Here is a 23,300-nt window from a genome sequence, read left to right as displayed (position 1 = left end):
AAAATCTACAGTCTTAAAGGTTCAAAAGCTGATGGCCAGATATCTTCACCAGCTGACTGAGCAGCCCTAGTACAATAATTTCTTTTCTGCCATTAGAAGACTTGTAAGAAGAAAGCCTCTCGACTCCTGAATACAGCCCAGCTCAAGGCAGCAGTAAAAGGCCCTCATTATCACATGATGCTTGGCATCCTATCTGACAGAAGCTTGGGAAGTCTCAATATATTCACAGCAGATGCATCTATACTTTTATTACACATATTACGCATTTTTCTAGAATATATTTTATGATATATGTTTATATGTATATAAATAAACAAACAAAATTAGTAGCCATAGAATCCAATGTTGATAGTTTTTTTTAAAGAGAAGCCAAAGTTAATTTGATGGAAATCAAATTAACTCCCCACGCATATCAATCATGGGTAGAGCAATGTGTAACACAGGGAAAGTTGGCTGCTTCTTTTCTGTAGGCAAACTGCCAACAAGCCAGGATCTATGGCTAGCACATTATGAGCTGTTATCAGAAATTAATTGAATGTGGAACACAACTCTCTCTCCTCCTTTCAGTTACCTCCCTACATAATTATCAATTAATGCCATATCACCTGGAGGTGTGAATTCCTTATCTCAGCTTCAGCATAGGCTCCTATCACTGAATCAGCCCTAAGCTTCTTCTCAGCACTAACTGGGCTGTGCGTATCAGCAGTTGCCAGAGAAACATCCTTCCAAGAGGTGTGCAGCTGCCCTTGCTTTGGCTACTGAATTTTGCAAGACTAAAACAGCAGTTGTAGCTGGCGAGAGCTATAGGCATTTCTGCACCTCCTTTCCACAGCATAAACGGCTGCTAAGTTCTTATCCAGACGGAAAAGGACAAAATCCAGTCCCAGGGGATGGTCTCCTTTCCAGCAACTTGGCTGTTGGCAGAGCTTTGTTGCATTGGACTGCATACACCTTGCTCAGCCAGGGTCACCCTTCCTTCCACTCACCTGTCTCTTTGTGCGCACCATGAATTCATAACAAACAAGAAAGTGCTCACAGCGTACTTTTAAAAAGCCTTTTTGTTGGTTTCCCACTATATATTCCAAATGCGTATAATTCTTCTAGCTCCCCATTAGGCTGGATTTATGGGGAATTGCCTCAAATTTAAATACCCACAGCAATCAGACAGGCATCCAGTGACTGTTTCTCGGGACTGTTTTAAACTTAAGAACATTCTCCTTAGAGAAACAGACCTACTGCAAAAGGCATATCAATAAACAAAATCTGAACATTACAAAGAGGAAGGTAGGTTTCTCACTAGTTTATAAGGATAGGAAAAAAAAAAAAAAGGCACTGTTAAATTCTCATTAACATAACTGGACTGGTTAATGGCATGGTCCAATTAGGAAGCGCCGTGCCAATCATTCAGGATGCGTTCATGAACGGTACAGAAAAAGGAAGGAGAAGGAAGGATCCCAGATAGGAATAAAGGCTATTGGAAGCATCTAGCTGGAAAGAACAGAGGGAGAAGATGAGGGCATATTAGGAATCATTTGGAAAGAGAAACCGGATAATAATATGAAAAATATGCAACATGATTAAGGAAAATCACATTCTGTTAGCATCACCTATTTGCACTATTTAAAGAAACTGTGGTTACTGGCTTGAATTCAACAGCAGTGCCTGAAGTGGTGCAAGTTAACGGTATCCAGTTTTGTACTTGAGTCTCACTTGCATGAGTAATATACTTCCTTTGACTTATTTCTGGCTGCTAGAAACTCCAGGACAGAACCAGTAACCCTCCGACTCTAAATGAAAAGACCATAGCCAAAGATCGTCTCTCTCTGCAAAGCAATCCATTCTCCTCTCCAATGATGTAACATTTGGGTCATATTAAGGACATCACAGAACCCTGCTGTGATACCGGTCAGATGGAATCAGCCAGAAGATTATTATTACAGAGACTACTTCTCTCTGAATTTCCTTGGGGATATTTTTTAATTTAGTGTTGTTTGCATAGGGCTTGGATCAACTGCCTTCTAGGATTATTTAGATTGGAACCAGATCTATTATAACTTTATAGTGAGTAAGCCTTTGCTATGGATTACTGGAACTAAATTAAACCCAGGTACAAAGAGAAGCTGTAAATACAGTAACTTGTTAGATAAGCAACCACTGATTTTTACCATACAATGGCTAATAAAATATCTGTTGATTTCAACAGATTTTCACAGAACAATTGTCTACTGGTAATAATGGTAATTATCCATGGCCTGAAGTGGGATATTTATTATTAAGGACTGGCATTCTATTACACAGTTGACAGATTACTTCACTCTACAGTAAACTGGTAGAGATTAAAAAGGTCTTATGTTCTGTTTAGGGTCATCACATACTCTCATGCAAGACATTTTCTGGAAGCCAGCTGATACAAATAAGTAAATACAGGCAGTTCCACTGATAACTTCTGCTTGCTTAGCATTTACTCCTGCAGAAGCCAATAGCACAGACAAGATGTTATTTGTTTATGCTGCCATCTACTCTATAACCCATTTTGCTGTTCTGATCCTGTATCTCTTCATCTTTGAATGACAGAAGGGGAAGCGTAGCAGATTATCTGAAGAGTCTAAAAATGAAGACAGGTTCTAATTTCTCTCTGGTACTAGCGAACTATTGCAGAAAATACAGCCTTCCAGTGAAGAAGTTGTGACTGAATTTTTGGTCCCTTCCTGCAGTTTCACTGAGGTTTCACTACAGGAATATAGCATTTCATCTGTCCCTAAAAATTCAATAACCTGTTGTTACTAGCTTTGGTTCCAATGCAACAACTACATTCAGGACTAGATAATCAAAATAAAGGCCCCTAGAGAAAATGGGAAACAAACAGTGGTAGAAAAGAATATTACATGACAAGAGAACAAAAGCAAAGCGTGAAATAAAAACAAACACGTCTCTTGAGAACTCACAGAACAAACTATTGCAAGCCCAAATATGTGACTGTTTTAGGAGCAGTCATCGGTATCTGAAATGTTTGATGTATTTCAAATGAAGCTCAATTTAAAAACAAATAAACCCTCAAAAGACAGTGCTCTGGACTTGTTCCAGATACATACATGTTGAACAAAATTCAACACACTCCGGTTCCACGGCATGGATTAGAGAGGTGCCACGGATACTTTGGAATAAAGAAGGCAAGTTTGTGTTGGCAAACCATAATAAATCAGCTATTTTTTAGTTTTCTAAGGCTATGATCAAGATGGGAATGGAAACACGACAAAATTAATAAGCTCTCTAAAACAAAGACTCTGAAGACACTTTTTCATGCTTCCCTTGACCATATGAGAAGAGGAAAAATGGCCCGGGCAGAGGCCAACAGTTAATAACAAGAGGCAACATTTGTATGTTTACTGCAACTTACCTGCCAGAGGAAGGTCTGAAAGATCTGTGTGTCTGGCAACACTCTTGCTGGCTGGCTTGGCATTATTATAAACAGAATGTCTCTGTGAAACCAACAAACATACAAAAGTTAATTAAAAAATACTAGCCATCATGCTTAAATAAGCAAGCAGAAAGACAAGATACTTCTGCTATCTCAAGATTACAAAGCAGGCAGAGGGATACAGAAACCTTTCAACCAGGTATCAGCTGTACCTAGAGCTGGTTAAATGGTTGCGAAAAATAAAAGGCCAAAGGGACAATATTTTTAGCTGGTAATATATTGGCTCCTGATCTATTTCATGTTTCTATTCGCACCATTTTTTCTCTTGCCAAACATAACCTAGTGTCACAAACCCAAAGTAAGAATGTCTGTTCCTAACCCTGCCTCTGTCCCCAGCACCCCAAAATCATAAGTCAGAGGGAGTCTTGTCTCTGCAGCCCCAGCACCAGTTTTCAGCATTAACGCCCCTCAGCCAGGCATGAACAGAAGGTTCCCAGAACTCTGTTTAATCCCATTCTTTAAACTTCCTTTGCTGATTCTTTGAAGGAAATGTGCTCACACATTTGTTCAGTCTTTCAAAGTCATCGCATTCTTCAGAACACTCACCTAAACAACCTAGCCTCGCAACTGTTTTTCACCCAGATTAGCAGGAGAATATCCTGTTGCAAGTCCAGTGACCACCCAACCAAAAAACACGCAATGGTTTCTCTAGCCTAGAAAGGTGGGGGTGTGCCACCTCAGCATATGTGGAAATCAGGAAGCACAGCACATTTGCTTCTCCATCATTCACAAAAGCAGTATTTCCAATAACATCTTAGAAACTTTTTATCCCTTGTCTCTCCACTCACATGCCAGCTACCTAGTTTAGCCTGATGTTTCTTGTAACTCACTCCCAATAATCAAAACAATTTTCTAGTCAACAGCGATTAAGTTCAGAATTATATTCCAGAGAGTTCACATCCGTCCACTGAGACCTCCAAGCTGAAGTCAAAGACAAACTCACTTTGATCCTTTTTGTTAGTACTACAGCATTTGATGTTTCACAGCAAATAAACAGATGAGTTTTCCCCTTCCCCTTGTCAATATATGCACGTTGGCATGCTGAAGCTGTGTCATGCTGTAGCAAACACTGCATCCACCCATTTCAAGACCGCAAGGATGGAAAAAGCGCCTTGTACCTGCATGGGGGAAACAGCAGCTGCTGGGGCTGTCCTCACCGGAATCCCACTTAGAGGGCTCCTGGGGACCTTGTGAACTGTGATATTTTGTCCAGTGCTACCTGCAAGGGAAAAAACGTGGAAACATTTGCATTTCAAACCCAGCTACCTCCCTCTTGTCAGTACAGGGAACCACTGGTGTAGTGACATTCCACAGATAGTATTTATATACCAAGCACCGATAGAAAATATTGATTAAGCAGCAAGAAGCAGCAAAAAGTGGCAAAAATTACCTGCTCACTGCTATATTTTTTTTTTTTTACTACAAAACACAGTGTTCAAATACCTGAGCATCCTAAGTCAAACGATTTTATCAGTGACTTCACAGTGGCTGCAGATTCTGACGGTGTGGGTGATGCTCTGCTAAGGCAGACTCCTTGCCAGCGGTTGGTTGTATCTGCCTCTAGAGATTCTACCTCTTCAGCTGTCAGCCTGCAAAGCAGAAACCACATCAAAGTCAGGGGCAGCAGGAAGAGCAAGCAGAGATTACAGGTCTTTATATGTAAGGAAGGCAAATCCAACGACGTGCATCTTTTCTTGTGAAGCCCAGAACAAGGACCACTCATCAGAATGTTTGCGTCTCTCCTTGGAGTGCCTGGCAAACATTGAATCACTGAGTTTAACAAACACTTAGCCATATCATCCCCATTCTCCACCCTTACACAGGACGGAGGATTATCATAGGAAAAAGCAGCTTGATGAGACTTGTGAGTAATCATCGACAATTACCTGAAGATGGGCTTTGAATACAGCACAACGGCCAAGGGGCTACTGTGGTCCTCAGTGTATAATGAGGAAAGCAACCAGAGAAAGATGTTATTTTACACTCTAAGTTTTTTAATTGGTGTGACCACTGCTGGAGTAGTTGTTACCAGTTAAAATGCCATAACTGAAAATAAGAAATTGGACAGTTCGGATAAGAACCATAACAATTAAACCAGAAAATATACTCCGTAATGAAAAACTTTGGAAACTCAACTCTTTGAGCTTACCAACAAGGGCATCTGCTGAACAAGTAAACCCTTCATCACAACCTATAAGCAGTTTTATGGGGAATAAAACTGTTAAGTGCTTCATCCTGGCAGGCACGAGAATACCAAAATTCAATGGGTGGAACCAAAATAGACAAACTCAAAATAGAAATAAGGCTCATATTTTAACAGGAAGGATCATTAAGCTACTCCACTGAAAAGAAATTCTGAAGTCAAGATGAGGTGCTGGACTTACACAAATTAGTACAGGAAAGCCCACGGCTGTGTTAAACAGCAAATGCAATCGTACAGTGTAACTGCTGCTTCCAGCCATGCAGATCTGACTGACGTTGCTTAGCACTGACGCTGTACTTACCTGGTAGCTCTCAGGGAGACTTCGAGTATAATTACTTAGTTTTAGCTTAGGAAAGCTGCAATTAGATAACAAAGCCTAGTCATGTAAAAAGAGAGTATCCACACAGCATTTTCCTGATCTCCTAGCTGCTTAAGAAACACATGCTGGGGCATCACCACTTTTCCCTACTTTTAAGTATGGCAGGCACCAAGAGCTACATAAACACAAACCAGAAATAATTTCATAAGAAGGGCTGGAGGACTCCATCCAGAGAGTGCCTACGGGGTTGTACAACTTCCATTTTTAGCTCAACAGAAGTCAGAGTCTTTTTCTTTCCATTTTGGCATCACAGTCTACAAAAAGCAAGGGGCTAAAGGGTGTCAATGAATAAGAGAATAAGAGTGACTCATGTTTCTATTTTTTGCAGAGCTTAAGGAGGTGCTGTCTTTAAGCAGACATTGGCTATTTCTTTGCTAATTCATTCAAGCTCCTTGTGTGCCAGGGGAGCCTGCAGAGGCAGATGGCTAGAGAAAAAGCCATTTCAGTTCCATTCTCCATTTAATCTAATAAGAAGGAAAGGCACATTGGATAAGATTCGCTGAGCTCTGAAGGAGCCACTGTTTTCCCAACTAAATTTAAGTCCTACCCTTCACTGTTTCTCCTGTGGGTTCATAAAGCCTAAACAGATCTACAGGTGACAGCACCTGCCCTTTAGTTATACGAAAGCACAAAAGCTAAAGGAGTCCTGCTTCTAGCAAAGTGCCGAGGGAGGACAGATTTCTGCCTCAAGGTACCAAGCCACCCAATGCAATCCATTCTGCTTTCAAGAATTAAAAAAGCCACTATGCAAGAGTTCTGTCTCGTTATCCAGGTAAGGAGGGTATGCATGAGGTTTGTGGAGTATTACCAGTGTAAGAAAGGAATAGTAAATGCCTGTAGGCCAGCTGGCGAATGTTGAGAATAAAGCAAGCCAGAGGTATGCTCCAGGCAGCCATCACTTCGTTGGGTAGGATTTAACTCTGAGAACAGCTCAAACCTCACAGACCAGTCTTCGCAGTCTAGTCTTTGATTGCAAAAGGATGCAAACATGTTAAATAGAGAGTAACTAGACCAGCCCCTATACCATGCCACAGAGAAGTCCATTGAGAAATCACATGCCATTATTCTGTCATTGTACAGAGTAATCATGAAGATTCAAGTGCTGGAGCTATTACCAGTTCCAATTTTGTCAGGATGTTTCCTGTAATCTTAAGTCTGTATATTTGTAATAGGCTTATAACGCACCCTGACTCAACCTCCTAGATTAAACACACTCGCGTCAGAAAACCGAGGCCTTTCACGCTGCAAGCCTTGGCATGAAAGGTAGGAAGAATAGTGCCGAGACCTATTCACTTCCACTAAAACCACACATGCCAGCCACCAAGCAATGGACAGGTACGAAATTTGGCGACTACCTCCCATTTTTAAAGAGAAAAATCTGTATAAGGGGATGCATGTACGTGTACACATATGGGTTTCTTAGAGAAGCAGTAGTAACAGCTTACCTTGCAGTAGCAAGCTAATTCAGGAGGACAGTATAGGAGAACATGACTTGGAAAGATTAATGACAAGCCATAAATTCAAACCAAAAATGACTCCTTGTGCACAGAATATTTAGCTTAGGCCATCCAAGACGACTAAGCAAGCTCTGCTACAAAAAGGATGGATTTGAGCAAAATGTCATCTACTGCTCTATGTTCGCCTTGAAACAAGAATGAATGGTTTACACAGATCGATGCTGCAAGCACAGCTGGCTTAAGTGGAGCAGCTCCAGGAGGAAGCAGAGCACTTCAGCCACAAAGGACTTAAAGAACACAGCCCTTTTCACAAAACCACTGCCTAGTTTCATTCATTCATTGGTGAGAGAAGTAGATGCACTGAGCTTCTCTAATGGCGAGAGTTAGGGTCCTGTTTTCTAGGTTTGGAATATGTGGACAATAGACCCCCAGAGTGCAAGTCTCTCTGTGCTTCATGTACAGATTCTGGCAACAGCAGCCTTCATGCATTCGTGAAATTTCAGAACTGCTCCCATGACCTCTCTCTGTTACAGGTGGCCTAGAACCACAGAACCATATTTTCAGAAACAATTACTCTGCAATCTAATCTTTGCCACAGCTCCTGTTGTTGTTGTGAATGCTCCTGAACTCCAAGGGACACAGAGGCACACAGCTACTGATGCACAGAACAGAAGAGAGGCCAAGGGCAGGCAGCAGACAATTCCAGACACTTAAACATTTATTTGGCACTTCAGTATATATTTCTTAAACATGAAAACCAACATTCAACAGCTGCCAGCACAGGAAAGAAAGGCAACACAAGGGTGCGTATATGCATACACTCCAGTAGCACGGCACAAAGGTGAGGGCCATGCCAAAGCCAGGAGATCCTGCAGAATTCTCTACTAGCTCAGCCTGCTCTGAGACCAGGCCCTTGCTAGGTCTTCACATCCAGGAGGAAAGGACGGGAATCCCACAGCCAAAACATGAAATTCCAGTCCTGGAATGAATCCTGGTGATCTCCTGGTAGAGACGGTAGCTTCCGAGTTTCTCCTTAGCATCCAAGTAAAGCTCTCTCCAGGCACCTCCAGTTACAAAGCTGAACTTCAAGTTCTCCCTGATCATATACTTCACCTGAGTTAAGCGCATGAGAAAGACTCCTTTCTGAGAGGATATTTACTAGGGGCTTGATGTATTCATTTCTTTTTCCTTCTGATCTCTCCATCTGCAATTCTCACAGCCAGGACAAACCTCATGTGGCACATTCTCTGTGAAAGTCATAGCAGGAGATGCTCCTTGGGCACCACCCTGCTTCCTAACACAGACCGAGTCAGACATGCCACCCAGTGGCGAGTGCCTTGTCAATACAATTGTTAAAAATCTGAAACCATCAAGGCAGCTGATACCAAACAAATAACTTCATGTTTCTGTTCAGTTTTCCTGCTGGATTCCAGTAACCTATCACTTGAGCTTGTGTGCGTATGCATACATACTGATCAGTATGCATACATGTGTTTAGACACACGCAGATAGGTCTATGAATATACTACTATATGGAGAACTCACAATGTGTATGCGCATTAGATGTTACAGATTAGACATACACACTCTGTTTTACTTTTTGCTTAAGCTTAAAATGGCATGTTTGAATTTCTGATTTAGGACAAATACCCCCATCCCTCCAAAAAAAGCCCTCAGTTATTTCAGTTCCCCACATCTCTGTGATTACTTCTTATGTCCTAGTTGGCTTTAGACTAATTCAGAAGTTTTTTCTGCCTCATGGAGTCTTCTGAAGAGAGACGCCTTCTGAAACAAAGAAACAGGCTCTTGCCCGTGGGGAGGAGGTGGACCTGAGCAGCATTCACACTTTGCGATACACTTGACTTCTGTAGAGCAATAAAAAACTGGAGGTGCTTTCTCGAATTGAAACTTCCCTTTTTCAGCTGCAAGTTGAAGGTATGTCCTGAAGTGTCTCACAGGCCTGGCTATGCATCCATTCAGGGCTGTGTTAGCTGGCAGAGATCAGGCACCTATGGAGATACAGACAACAATTGGGGAGGTTATAAGAAGCAATACAATACCCATCCTGAGGTACAGCTCTTGATTTTACAGTTAATCATCCCATCATCACTAAATAAAGGGGAGAGGGGAAAACATTGATGGTGCTGCTAGGATGGTTAAAGGAGTGCCTTAACACTCCATTAACTTGGCTTCAGGACGTGATGAGCAAACAACAATACAAAATACAAAAGAAAAAATATCTATGTTGCTCAGATAGGAAGAAATTAGGTATTTGAAGCCAGGGAACCAATTTCAAAGGACAGGGATGGTAGCGTTCTCTTTCCTCTCCTCTAATCATTTAGGGATATTCATTCAGAATGGGTATGTGAACCCATCCAGGCAACTAGAGTTGCTCTACCTCAGAGCTCCTCTTTCAGGGTCCTTACACCAAAGGGGATGGAATTAAAACAAAACACAAAAAACCCAAACCAACAACCAAAACCCAACCAACTCCAAGGAGTCGCTATCTAGAGCAAACAAGCAATATTTCAAGGACCCTGCTCTGACATTCTACTTTGCTGACTTTCAGTGAGAGCAGAATGAACTATCAGACCTCTGTAAGACAGAACAGCTGCAAAACACAGGCACAAATGAGCAGCACATCGGCACATACAGACTGACAGCAGGGTTTAATACACATAGAGTACAAGCTTATCTCCAGGAAAAAAAGCATGTAACGCTGCCATGCTGTGGCATTTGAGACTTTAGGAGGAAGAACAGAAGCAAATTAGTGGGATACATCACCATCTTCACTTCAGGCTTCCGTCTGAAGAACTGGTTAGGTTATTCTACTATTCTAAGAAGTCGCTCATTTAATCATAGATATAATTTATCTGTTTTCTGAGCACTACTCCCAGCCCAAAAGTGTTCCCTCCATGTTCTTGGTTGAAGGCACATGATGTTATAATACCAAAATCATTCTGAGAACTTGAAGGGAAAGAGTCGAAGCACAACCTTGAAACTTCCACTGCTGCTAGACAGTGTATTGCCAGAAAGGCTTGGAAATGGGTGTGCAACAAAGCCAAAAAGGGCTGTCCATTATTTGGGTAGTTTCAGCCATAACTCTTCTTCCTTTGTGTTACAAACCAAATATAACTTTTTTTCCCACCTCTTAAATATTTGATCCTCGAACAGTTACAAAAATGAATTTATTTCCAAGGTGAATGTTCCAAGAAGACGAACCTTGCTACAGGATCATAGGATCATTCAGGTTGGAAGGGACATCAGGAAGTCACCTAGTCCAACTTCCTGCTCAAAGCAGGGTCAACTATGAGGTCAGACCAGGTTACTCGATCCTACCCTGTCTGGTCTTGAAAACCTCCAAGGATGGAGGCTATGTAGTTTTAATTTCCACCACCTGTGAGGAGACAGTTACACAACAGTGGATTGTAAGTTTCTGCATTTTACTGAGAGGTCTAACATTAAATGGGATGTAAAATATCATAGAAGACTGTCCGAAACATGGGTTAATCAACTTGTAGGCTTCAGTCAGAACTAACGTGGGACAAGGTAACTCCTCTCATCCTTACTCCATTTGTTTAATGCTGGTCCAACCTCCCCCCAACATTCTTAGTCATAGAATTAGACATTTAATTGGTGTTAAAGGTGCCTGTGGGAGGCTCTTACCTTCATTCAGATGAACTCTGATGACCTCATCAGGATTTTTTCTGCAAGTTCTTTGGTTGTTCCTGAACCAAAAATGACTTTTTGTCTGATTAGAAGAATGTAACAGTGAAATCAAACTTGGCGGCAGGAACTCAGGCAGCCACAGGCAAACATTAAAATGGCAGGATGTCGTAGGAGATAAATTGGCTTCAACATCAATTTATGAGGTGGAGTCTAATGACTCTCAAGAGACAGCTGAGATTTTGCCAACAACCTTTGAGTAGCAAGCTATTTGGAAGGTACATTTTCCAATCAGAGCTTAAAAATCAGACAGGAAACTTTCACTAGGGACTGTGAGATATTCAGCTGAGTGAACAGCTGCTCAGCATTAGCAAATATGAGGAATACTTTACAGACTGTGTTAAGGTATCATGCTACAAACTGTTTCCACCAGTGCTGGCCATGCATTAAAAGTCACCGCAGGTACCAGAATCTACTGCTGACTGGGAGCAGTAGCATTTGTGAAAGCTGACTAAAAGCAACGATGTGAATATCCCTAGAACTTCCTGGGTGAAAGAAGCTGAGGTGCTGGGGAGGATGGTGACCTCAGGAATGCAAAAATAACTGGGAGTGTGGAACTGGCTCTCAGCAGCAGCTTTGGCGACTTCAACAATTTGTTTTATAGGTCAGTGCAGTTAAAATTTCGGTGCTTAGCTGTTGATCACTGGTTTGTTTAGGCAATGACTTACACAGGCTTCATTATCTTCTCCATACCACTCAGTACAGAAATTTTGCACTCTCTGCATGGACACTGTGAGTTAAATTAATTACACTTAAATTGACAGATGCAAAATTTGGTCTTTACACCTGTCTTTGAAACAGAATAATTACTGCCCACTGCAGACAGTATATCTGGCTCCATGACCAATGTAATACTCAAAGCAAGCTATTACAGATATTCAACATGACGCAAAGACAGACATATATCCATACGCATGTGAAAGGGAGAGACAAATGCCAAAACTGACTTAATTAAATAGATGTCTGAACACCTCTTCTGGAACTATGTATGTATGGATTCTGGGGATCTAATGTCAAAAGCAGTATTTGCAGCTCAGGCTTCTTATGCCAAAGAGCTGACAGTGCAGCCACGTTCCTTATACATGGAAGATAAATAGCCCAGTTTGCATATTAGCGGGTCATCTTCTATTCAATTTAAGTATTATCAAATACATCTTCAGATCAAAACCCAAAAGAGTAAAGAGGGGAACCTACAAGTATATGATCCCTGCCCTTACATATGGATCCCACACTAAACAAGAGAAATTTCATTAATAACAAATCAGGAATGGAAGCAGAGCCCAGAACTTAAATACTGTCTGGTAATCATTTTGTCTGAATACGCAGTCTGTAATAGCTTTTCTTTGCATCCACCGGGGCCTCTGATAATGACACTGGAGCTTAAAAACATTCCTTTGTTTTTTCTTGAAAAAAGTATTTCTGTTCCTTCAGTCCAGGAATTCTGATCCATACACCTCCGCACAAAAGCCCTCCTACCTTCTACTCCCATCCACTGTACAGCTGCTGCGGAAACTCCTGAAGGGAAAACAGTGAGCAAGTATGTGCAACATAAAGCTGGACTGTTAACCCACCTGAAAGAAACGACCAGATTCACTGTCTTACTGTGGCTATTCTACCACTGGCCGTGAATCTACTAGGAGGGAGATGAAATTGAAAAATCTAGAGGAGCAAAATTGATTTGGCACACATTTTTGATAAACAGTACCACTTTTTGTGGGTTTTTTTGGTCTTTCTTCATTCCCCCTGAACACATTTTCATTGCTGCAGTTCTGCTGGTTCTGCTTGTGTCAATGCAAAAAAAAAAAAAAGCAAAGCAAAGCCCTGCCTTTAGAAATTTTGGTTCTTCCTTCTACTACATCTTTTGGTTTCCATCTCTTCTTATTTAGTACTTCAACTGTAGTATGATTTTTTGGAATTAAAGGTGGTACATAGAAAGGTCATGTGCCACACAAAAGCCACATTAAGGCATCTGTACTAGTTCCAGACTCAATTGTAAAAGTCACTGTTGTTCTCACCACGCTCCCACAGAGGGAAGCCCCACATACACAGCTTGTCATGCTGGGTATATCTCTGCATGGTTCACGATTACCGTTCCCCCTCCAAACACTGAGACTACAGCAACTGTTTTACAGGTGGGCCCACTGCACGACCAAGCTGCTTCTGGGCTAAACGCTCGCCCAGGCCACAGCCCAGACTATTTAAACACAGCTAATCACACAGCAGGCTTCAAATTAAGGACAGGAGATGCGAGATGAGGAATCCTAGTACCTGCATTGATCACTCAGTCAACACCTGCAGAACAAAGAAGTCCAGCTAGTGCTCATTTTAATTTGAGCATATATAGTCCTTGACTCCTCTCAGGTTAAGTAGTTCTCTTCTGCATGTCCCACTGAATATATGTAGCCAAGCAACCTTTTCACAGATGGTTTAATACAGCTGCATAGAGTGTTATGAAGGCAATAAAACACAGTGGAATACAGTATTAGAACAAAGCTATAAGAGGATATTGGCAGTTGTTATTACTTAATACTTGCTGATTAAAACCTCCATGGCCTAGTTGACAGAACTACATTGTCAAAAAGAAAAAGAACAGAAACATCTTAGAATAAAAGACACCAAAATCTCTCAGAAGAGTTAAAAACAGATAACGTGCACATCCAAGCCAATGAATAGTTATTGACAAAGCACCATTTGCATGCATGTTAGCAGTACAGAGATCAAATCTTGACCTTTATATATAACCAACCTGTTGCTGCCCTTCATTTCATCCAGCTCTTTCTGCAGTCTGGAACTCTTCTCCTCTTCCTCCTGAAGCTTCCTCTTTACCACACGGAGCTCCTGCTGGGCTTCGCACTTAATGTCATTGGCTACAACCACCGCAGTCTGCAGATCAGCTTGAAAACGCCTCCACTCTTCTGTATCTTCCTAGAAAGAACAATTAGAACCCCAAACTGTTTGCTGTAGAGATGCACCTATTTGAGCTGAGCACTTAGCTATTGATCTCTCTTTCAGTGACCCAAGCAACCAGGATTTTGCCACAATTTCAGGATGATGCCAAGGTCAAACTAAAGAGTTCCATCTTTACACAGTACTACAGAAGAAAAACTGATGCTAAGCTGTCCACTCCAACACAAAAAACCCAAAGTTCTTCCTATAGCTATTGATCATTCAGACTTGTGATACTACTACAAGCACTGCTGCTGAAAAGAGCTCATTGCTACTGATGATTCATGAAGCAGGAATGGCTGTTCCAAAGTAGCAGAAGTTCACAGGTACAAAAAGCAGAACTAATTTGCGAAGGATGTACTGTATTTTTCCTTCACAGGCAAAGAAACAGCTAGAAATAAGTGAAGAGAATGAAGGATGAAACGATATAGAAAGAACTTTCCACAATTGTTCTAGAAAAAGACAATGCTTCTCTCAAATCCAGTATTGCCATAAAAGCTCAGCTCTGCCACGGAGTCTAAGCCTTACCTTCATTTGCTTGGTCAGAGCCTTCAGCTGCCTCTCTGTCTCTTGTTTTTGTTCTTCCAGCTTCATTGCTTTACCTACAAATGGTAAAAAAGAGAAGAGATTATTAAACACACAAAGGCAAGGGTGAAAAGTGAAAATGGGAGGGCAGAGCAGCCTAGCTGGTTTTGCTTTTAGTAATGCCACCAAACAGACTGAACTGAAATTAAGGTACTCTGTCAGTGGAGCAGGAATGGAATCAACAGTAGATTTGTTACTCAAACATCTCTGAAATAGGTCATTATTTTAAGGCATTAAACCAGGCTTTTAAATTTAGAGAATCATATGTGCAGGATCACTTATTCATTCCACACACCTCTGGAGAGTAGAGGCAACCCTGGTCAGCGAAATGGGCCACTCGTTCCACCAGGTGGCAGCTCCCCTCCCACAGCACCACCACAACCTCCACCGTACAGTTCTTGAAAAGGCCAAGAATTCCGGTTCTAGAACAGGCAATACAAGGCATGGAGACCGACTCTAACATTATTTCTGTGGTACTAACGGTTAAAGTAGTGACTTTTGTGCATGAACGGAAAGGATTGGCCAGAATTGAAATATTTCTGAAGTGAGGCTGTTGTCACACGTATTAAGACATGCCTCCTCCTCCCCCCCTGTCACAGCCATAACTGAGCCTCCAGACTAAGTTCACTTAGACCCTTTTTTCAGCTCCACCTACTTTCCAGGTCGCTGATGAGCTGGTTATTGTGCAGTTTTATAGCACGATGTTGTTCCACCTGGTCCTCCAACTCGAAAATTGTCTCTTTCAGGTTTTTTATATCTGTTTCATTCTCTGATGTTTTTTCCTGCAGCTTCTGGCTGGTTCTGCTCAGCTGCTCAGCCTGCCGGTCACACACCTCCTTCAGCTGACCACATTCATTCTCAGCCTGGAAGGGAGCAAAGCAAGCTGCAAGTCTGCCTTTATTTCTTAACAACTCATTAGAGATTTTACCGGGCATTTTATGGACTTAAGAATTGAACCTGTATTCTATGCATTGTAAAACCTGAGTTTCAACGCTAATGAGAGTTTCAGGAAACACAGATGAGCTGTGAATGTTGGTTTTCTTGCCTAGTCAGACAGACAATAAAACAAGATGCTAGAGAGGAAATTAAATTTCTATTTGATGACTATAATTCCAAACCAATCTCTGCCGGTGATGAACATAGAGGAATGATATTCCTGGAAAGCTCCACATCTATTCATGTATTGTTATGAGAGTGATATCACCGCCTTAGGGCCAAGATGACAATCACTTTATCCACATGAACAATTTTACCGCTTTTACCATGTGCATTTTCAAAGGATTGTGAAAACATATGTAACAGAGCTAGCTACTGCAGATAAGTATATTTTCTGGATATAGGACATCTGGAATTACTGAAGTGGGAATCTGCTGCACTTCAGTTTGTTGGCTCCGGCCCACAGACCTATGCTTCCAGGTTTGGGGGAGATCTGTGAGTATGAACAGCAAGGTTAGGCTGCCAATTCAGTGAGCAGCACTGGCACAGCCTGACTGAAGGGCAGCCTTACAGATGCCTGTGGTCTTGTTTGGGTGTCACAAATAGCCAATGACTCAAAACTGCTTAATTTGAGGGAAAGGAAGAGTAAAAAGGAGGAAATCTGTGGTTTCAAAACCAGGCAATAAAAGTTTGGTACAGTCTGAGCACTCAGCAGTTTTTCATTTATTCTTCATAAACTGCAGCTCTAGCAAGCGCTTGGGAGCTTCCTCTACTAACCCCATTTGCTGTGGTCACCTATTTAAGCTGAAAGGACATCTGGATTTTCTAAATCCCTCAAATCATGGAGGTGCTTTTTGGCAGTGCTCTCTTCCTCTGCAGCTCGCCAATTTTACCATTCTTCTCCCGATCCCTTCCCCGTACAGGAAAGGCTGCGCTCGCTGACTATCACTCTTTCTGCAGTGGTAGGACATAACCACTGGCTTGTGCTTCGTTAGCACTTTTCTAGGACACCTAACATCGCAGCTCTCTTCTGAACAGCCGTGATCACACAGATAATAGAAAAAGTTATTGACTTAAAAGTTTTTTGGAGACTACCAAATGAGGCAGAGAAGAATTGTTCTGAAACAAATCAGTATTTTTGCCATTACTTTACCTGTCCCAAAACAGAATCCTTCTCAGTTTCATAAAATTAGAATCTCATCTGGGGCTTGACCGTGCATTGTTAGTCACGTTGCTGTAAGTATCAGCTTCTCTGAGCATTACCTCACGTCCTTGTGTTCTCATGACCAATGACACCTATAGTTCACTACTAATTATTCATGATTAATTATTCAGAATTTAATATTCACTGCTGACTATTCATGCCCTTCTCTATCTGGATTACCAAGTGATTTTCACTAATATTTGTTCACATAATATCAAAGTAATTTTTTATTGACCTGTTCTCTTGCTCCAATTTTGATAAACACAGTTCTATTTACCAAAATAGTAAATTCTGCAGAAGATATTAGGGGGAATTAGTTTTTAATTTATAAACACAGCTACGCTAACAGTTATTCCTGGGAAAATATGCATATAGCAACAGAGAGAGACAATCACACAACCCCAGCTTCCATTCAAAACTAATAATGCAATTTAAATCCTGGAAACTTATAATCAATGGCTCAATAACAATCTCAAGACCAACAATTATCCATTTATGGAAGGACAGATAAACAACCGTTATGTTTTTACCGCTGTTACTACTTTACCTTAGAGAGCAGACCCTGAATGTGCTTCAGCTCACTGTTCGCCTTCAGCAGCTCTTGTTTAAGCTCAGTGCAAGACGCTTCTAACTGATCCTTTTCTGCATGGGCTACTTTCAGCATCTCTTGCACCTCCGAGTTGTCGGTAGTACATCCCATCGCATTGATTTCTGCGGCCTTTTGTTTCTCACTCTCTAGCTGAGTTTTGAGAGAGCCATTCTCAATTTTTAGACCCTCTAAGGCAATTTTACAGTCCTCCAGAGTTTTTGTCACCGTGCTGTTGCTCTGCTGTTCCACTTCTAGAAGTTTAAGCAGCTTCTCATTTTCTTCTCTCAGGCTTTTAATCACCTGCTGGGCATCTTGGTGCTCCCTTTCTAAGCTTCGTAGGCTGCTGGTTAACTGTTGCTGAATGTTGAGCAATTTCTCTCTTTCAAATTGTGCTTTTTCAAGAACTTCTGCGCATTTCTGTTCCAGTTCAAGGACCTTCCCCTCCTGAGCTCTGCTCTCTTCATTTTTGGATCGCTCCTGGAGGAGAGTCATTAACTTTTCGTTTTCTTGGCTCAGCTGTTCTGCTCTATCTCTGTGTTGATGAAAGGAAGTCTCCAGTAGAGCTTTCTCTTCCACCAGCTTCTCATTTTCTGCTGTCAGTTCCTGCACCATTTGCTGTTGATCCGACAGCTCCTGCAAAGTGGCTTGTAATTCTTCTGCTGTGCTGTGGTGATTCTCCTCCATTTTTTGTATTTTCTCTGTCAGAGATGCAACCGAAAGGTCACTAATATTGTTTGGAGAGCTTCCTGTAGTGGAGCATTTGGAACCTTTGAATTGGTTGCTGTTGGAGGATGTCGGCCTGGAAGGTACATCTGCTATATGTTCAAAATCAGATGCATCGGGTGACAAAGAAGCTTTAGTTACATCACTGCTGGAAGAACCTGAATTACGCAGCGCGCCCCCATTCACACGCTGCCTGTGCTCATCCATTTCTCCTCTCGACACATTTTGTGATGGGCTTCCAAAACTGGATTCTTGGGTAGTTGGGGTTGGGAGGCTGCTGTCACCCCCACTGCTTGTTGTTGTGTCTGAGAGAGGAGAGTTCTCTAGATAAAGCAATTTCTCTTTCAAAACACGATTTTCTTCTCCCAGGCTAGCAAGCTCTTTTTGAAAAGTCCTGTTTTTTTCCTGAAGGGTCCGTATTAATGGATCTATGTCAACAGGTGATACTGTTTCTACGTTTTGGTTGGAAGCACCCATTCCTTCAGCGTTAAGTGATCCTTTCTCTTTGCATTTCTTCAACTCACAACGGAGTTTGGTAATTTCAGAATCTTTCGTCTTTGCTTCTGCCAGGAGTTCTTTAACCTGAGATTCCAGAAGAGCCTTGTCACCAGTTTCATTCTCTTGCTTGGACTTGCTAGTGGGGCGCACGTGTTTGGTAGGAGTCGGTGTACCAGAAGAGGTGGGGCTGGGTTGTGTTTTCCTAGCACTGGCTTGACCACGCAATACGGCTCGCTCTCTGGATACAGATGACGATATTTCCCGGGGGGCTGGAATCCCTGTGCGCTTTGCAGCTGAAACTGTTCCTTGAAGAGAAAGAGATGAGACAAATTGAGTTAGTTCATAGAGAAAACAAGTCACACAACAACAATGCTAGAGCCTAGAGCAGTCTTGGAAAAAACATCTGAGTGTTTGAATAGGTTTAGTCATGACTGAGTGTGTGGATTCATGTTTCAAAGGCTTGTATTATTTTGCATTTCTTCCTCTCCCACCCCCCGCAAAGGAACACAGCCCGCTGAACTTTTTCCCAGCGTGATAATATAATATGTAGATGCTGCAGTACATGAACTGCAACCCCCAAGGCCAGGATATTAATTATTTGAGAGTAAAAATTCTTTACACTACTTTGTGAAATGCTGAATTTAAACCTGTTCATTTCTGGGGTAAAGTTTAGTACTTCAGAAAAGATACCATCCGTGGAAAAAAAAAAAAGTATTTTTGTCCCACATAAAACTAAGGTATCTGCATTACGCTCAGTTTATGCAGATCATCATAAAAAAGGTCCGAAACTTTATGCTGACTGCAGATTCAGTGAAATACAAAACTCTCCTGGCACTTCTAACACTAAGACAATTGTGTTGCTGCAGCTTCTTGCAGAAATAGATGAGAGATTTTTCATGTTATAAATTCCTGTCCTCTTACGGAGGTGGAACAAAAGGAGGTTAGAAAGTTGATGCTGGTCTGTTTGGTGGTTGGTTTGTTCCCCCCCCCCAATCCAATTTAATGCAAAGCATTATGTGATCACAAAGGAAAAAGTTTGAGTTGCTGACCTTCCTCTTCCAAAGCTCTCTGGGAATATGGGACCATGGGTACTGAACAAACAATAAGAGCCATCCTAACCACCTAACTATTAACAAGCTGGTTAAAGAAAAGAAGCTTGTTATTCAAAAGGGGAGGTATTAAATGCCACCACAAGTGGCAACACTCTGAATTTAAGAAATTCCGGTTTTCAGGACCTTACTCAAAAGTACAGTACAGAGCCACAGAGTTTTGGGGTATGGTACAATGAAAAATACTGTACATAAACAGGATGCGAGGACCAGTTATGCAAACAGAAAGGGCTAGTGAGCCAGTGTTTGCAGTAAAAACAAGTTCCAGCAGCACTCTGGGGCAAAACGCTAGAATCACTTACATCTCCCCATGTCTGGGAGGCTCTCTTTGCTGATACACATGTGGAGCCTTCATAGAAAATCAAAGGGGGAGCAGACCCCCCGCTGCACAACTGCGTGGCTACTGCCTTACGCTGCAAGCAACTCCATAACCCTCCCGAAGCATTTTTCGCACATCGAGGAAATCTCTCAGTAACGCAGGGCAGTGAAGGGTTAACGTTAACACCACTCAGTTTGGTCAGCATGTCTTTTGAAGAATGCACTAGGTTTATAAACCCCACACAAACAGGAGCCCCTCCTCCTCTCTCCCAAACAAACACACTCTGCAGCAGGCACAATAAACACCCCGAGACAAAGGGCAGCTGAAGAAAAGACCCCTGAACACAGAGGCGCTGTGCTGGGAGGAGAGCACAGAAAGGGCTCTGTGATGGCAGGGGCACGATAAGGCCAGAGACAAAGGCTCCAGTGTTTGTGGGAAGAGATAGCAGGGACAGTCTGGCCGGACAGCGAGCAGCCCACACAGCTTCATTTAGTCATCTGCAGCTGGAGGTGCCAACATATCAAGGCAGCTCCAGGCTCCCCAGTGAAAAGTGCAACGCAAGTGGAGCAGGGAGATTTTCCACTGCAACTCAAATGGCTGCTGGTGCAATTCCAGACCTGCATTTCAGTTGTCGGAGCTGAAGGCCCTCGTCTCGCTGCTCAGCCCGTTTCTCAAATGCGAGTGCTCCCAGCTGCCGAGGCCTGGCACCTGTGAACTGCATTCACACTCAGCTCGGCAGGCGAGCAAAGCTTTTGCGTCAATGCAGCTAACGCCGTCAGATGAAGGACAACAGGGAAATTGGATGGACCGCGATGCGATGCCTCGCTTCCAGCGGAGAAATACCAGCTCCGCACAGCTTCTTGCTCAGAGGCAGAGGTTCATGTGGGGGTTCCCAGGTGTCCAGGTGAGAGAGAAAAACGCCTTGTTCGAATTCTCTTGAACGTACAGCAGCACAAGCGTCCAGAGCAGAGAAGCAGTACTCACACAAGCTATAATCATACTACAGATTTAAAGTATAAAATATGTATTATAAAAGGCCACAGATGGAGCCTAAGGGATGGATTTAAAGCCTTATGTTATGTCCTGGATCTTTATTCAGTCTGAAGGAGGGGTTTTCTACTGTTATAACAAAATTTTATTACAAAGCAAGCACCTCAAAAAACTCTCTTTTTTTCCCCCCAATGACATAACTGTCATCTGGTCAGCACGTGACTGGGTAGAGTTAAGCAGTGGGTAGTGCTGACTGGGCAGTAGTATATACGTTACAAGAAATAATGATGCTACCACACACTGGTAAAAATAGCATGGCACTGAGAAAACCACCTTTTCCCAAGAGAAACGTAGCACTTCTCGCAGCAGTGCCCAGCGCGCTTCTAATCACCACCAGATGACAATTGCAACATGGTCCTGAGCAATGGAAGACATCTACATAAGGATAACAATTAAGCATATTTAACTGGGATTATCTGTACTTCACCAGCTTGCCAACCAGCGCAGGCCCTGAGCTTACTCAACCTGTCCCACGTGTTTTGTAAGACTCCATGCTCTGCTAACTTGTTCTGTCATAAATCACAAAGCATTTGCTATCCATCAATAACCATTAACCTACCTGTTTTTTCATCACAGAGAAATGTTTATGTATTTTCCTCTCTCCGCTTTCCAAAACAGTGCCATGCAATACTAAAAAGCCAGAAGAGCCCAGAAAAGGGACAGTTCTCAATGCATGTGTATATTGATCACAGAGCACCAAAGTATAAGCACTACTATAAAGTCTATTTTATGGGCAACTCTCCCACCGAATGACCTTGAAATTGAGCAGTGCAGTGGTTATTAATGGAACTGCCAGCCCCATAGCCCAAGGCACCCACAACGCAGGAACTGCATTCAGGGCTGTAAGTCACCCTGGTGACCCGATTAGCTCGACACCCCACACTGGGTACGGGCTATGGTAGACTCCAGAGGCACACGCCTGCCAAGCTGCAGAACCCGATCCAGGGTTGATCTATGCTGCTGCTTCAAGTGGCTGGAATCACACACAACTTCTCTTCCTAGAAAGTGCTGCTTGTTTTGAGCAGTGAAGAGAAAAAACAACGAGCCCTGCATCTCAAAGAATACATTCCGGAAAAACCACGCCAAACCATTGAATACCTTTCTGCTTGGTGAAAATGGTGCTATGGCACCTCATTCCTGTTCTCACTGTTCATCCACCCTGCCCAACCTGTTAGCTTAACTATTCTCTTGCCAAGTTTGAGCACAACCTCTTTCCCACGTATCCAAACTCAGGCTACCTCTGACCAACAGTATTTTTCTGATTCCCTTTCCACCATACCTAACATCCCATGTCTCCCAGTCTCACACCCACTCTGCTAATGAGCTCAGCTTGTTTTCCCCCACTGCAGAGGAACTGGGAATTACTCCACTGAGAGTTATTGCCTGGAAACCTGTTTTGCTCAGACTGAGGTCACCTCATCATCGCACTTGCCTCGGCGCCCATTTTCAGTATCAGCCATACTATTCAGGTGTGAGGGTTTAAACCTTAACGTAGACATAGAGCTTATAATTTTCAGAGTACTTTGACTCAAATCCTAAGACGTAATTGTTAGCTCTAGGTCACAGGACAGGGAAGCAGAGAGCAATGAAATGCCTCACCCAAGGTCGCAGGAAGGACCAGGACCCTGGAGCTGGCTGGTGGCCTGCTGTGCAGATTTACTGTTTGCACCAGTTTCTGCCAGGGAACGCTTGCTGACTTTCCGCTGGTGTCAGAAACAAAGTGGGACTTCAGTGAGATAAAAATTGACCCCTCATGATGATCTTTAGCCATTTTAATCCCATTTTCAGCACAGTGTTTTTCACAGAGGAAGGATCAGGATTACACTTCAGTTTTTCCACTTAATGATCTATATTTGATCTAAGCTCTCAGCACCTGCCACATCAGCTCCCATAGGGACATCCACAACCAGAAGAAAATGGACTATGGAATGGAGAAAACCATTTCCCACTCCCCCAGGGTGAACACATAGGACTGCTGTTCAGAAGTCAAGCCCATGCAGTACGGCTGATGTAATTACAGCGATAGCAGGCAAAGGGAGAGTACGTGGCAAACATTTTGCCACAGTCACGGGGAGACACGCGTGACATTTTGGAATGA

General features: G+C 42.5%; 1 protein-coding gene across 6 annotated transcripts in view; it reads right to left on the bottom strand.

The window, feature by feature from the left end:
- The window catches only part of SPECC1 (sperm antigen with calponin homology and coiled-coil domains 1), an 84,989-nt gene that overhangs the window by 22,995 nt on the left and 38,694 nt on the right, over positions 1-23,300 (bottom strand). For 2 of the 6 annotated variants that reach the window (XM_075113584.1, XM_075113585.1), the window contains 7 exons: positions 17,462-19,029; positions 15,430-15,637; positions 14,718-14,791; positions 13,990-14,168; positions 4,922-5,067; positions 4,597-4,697; positions 3,398-3,479 (listed from right to left, as the gene is read on the bottom strand). In XM_075113584.1, coding sequence (XP_074969685.1) covers positions 3,398-3,479; positions 4,597-4,697; positions 4,922-5,067; positions 13,990-14,168; positions 14,718-14,791; positions 15,430-15,637; positions 17,462-19,029 — 2,358 coding nt within the window. Of the gene's footprint in view, positions 1-3,397; positions 3,480-4,596; positions 4,698-4,921; positions 5,068-8,217; positions 9,527-11,183; positions 11,269-13,989; positions 14,169-14,717; positions 14,792-15,429; positions 15,638-17,461; positions 19,030-23,300 lie in introns of those variants that run through there. The other 4 variants (XM_075113587.1, XM_075113589.1, XM_075113586.1 and 1 more) reach the window with 3 other exon arrangements.

Source organism: Phalacrocorax aristotelis, chromosome 18 (assembly GCF_949628215.1).
Source record: "Phalacrocorax aristotelis chromosome 18, bGulAri2.1, whole genome shotgun sequence".
Lineage (NCBI taxonomy): Eukaryota > Metazoa > Chordata > Aves > Suliformes > Phalacrocoracidae > Phalacrocorax > Phalacrocorax aristotelis.
The sequence above is the reverse complement of the archived record's forward strand: the minus strand, read 5'-3'. Positions and strand labels throughout refer to the sequence as shown.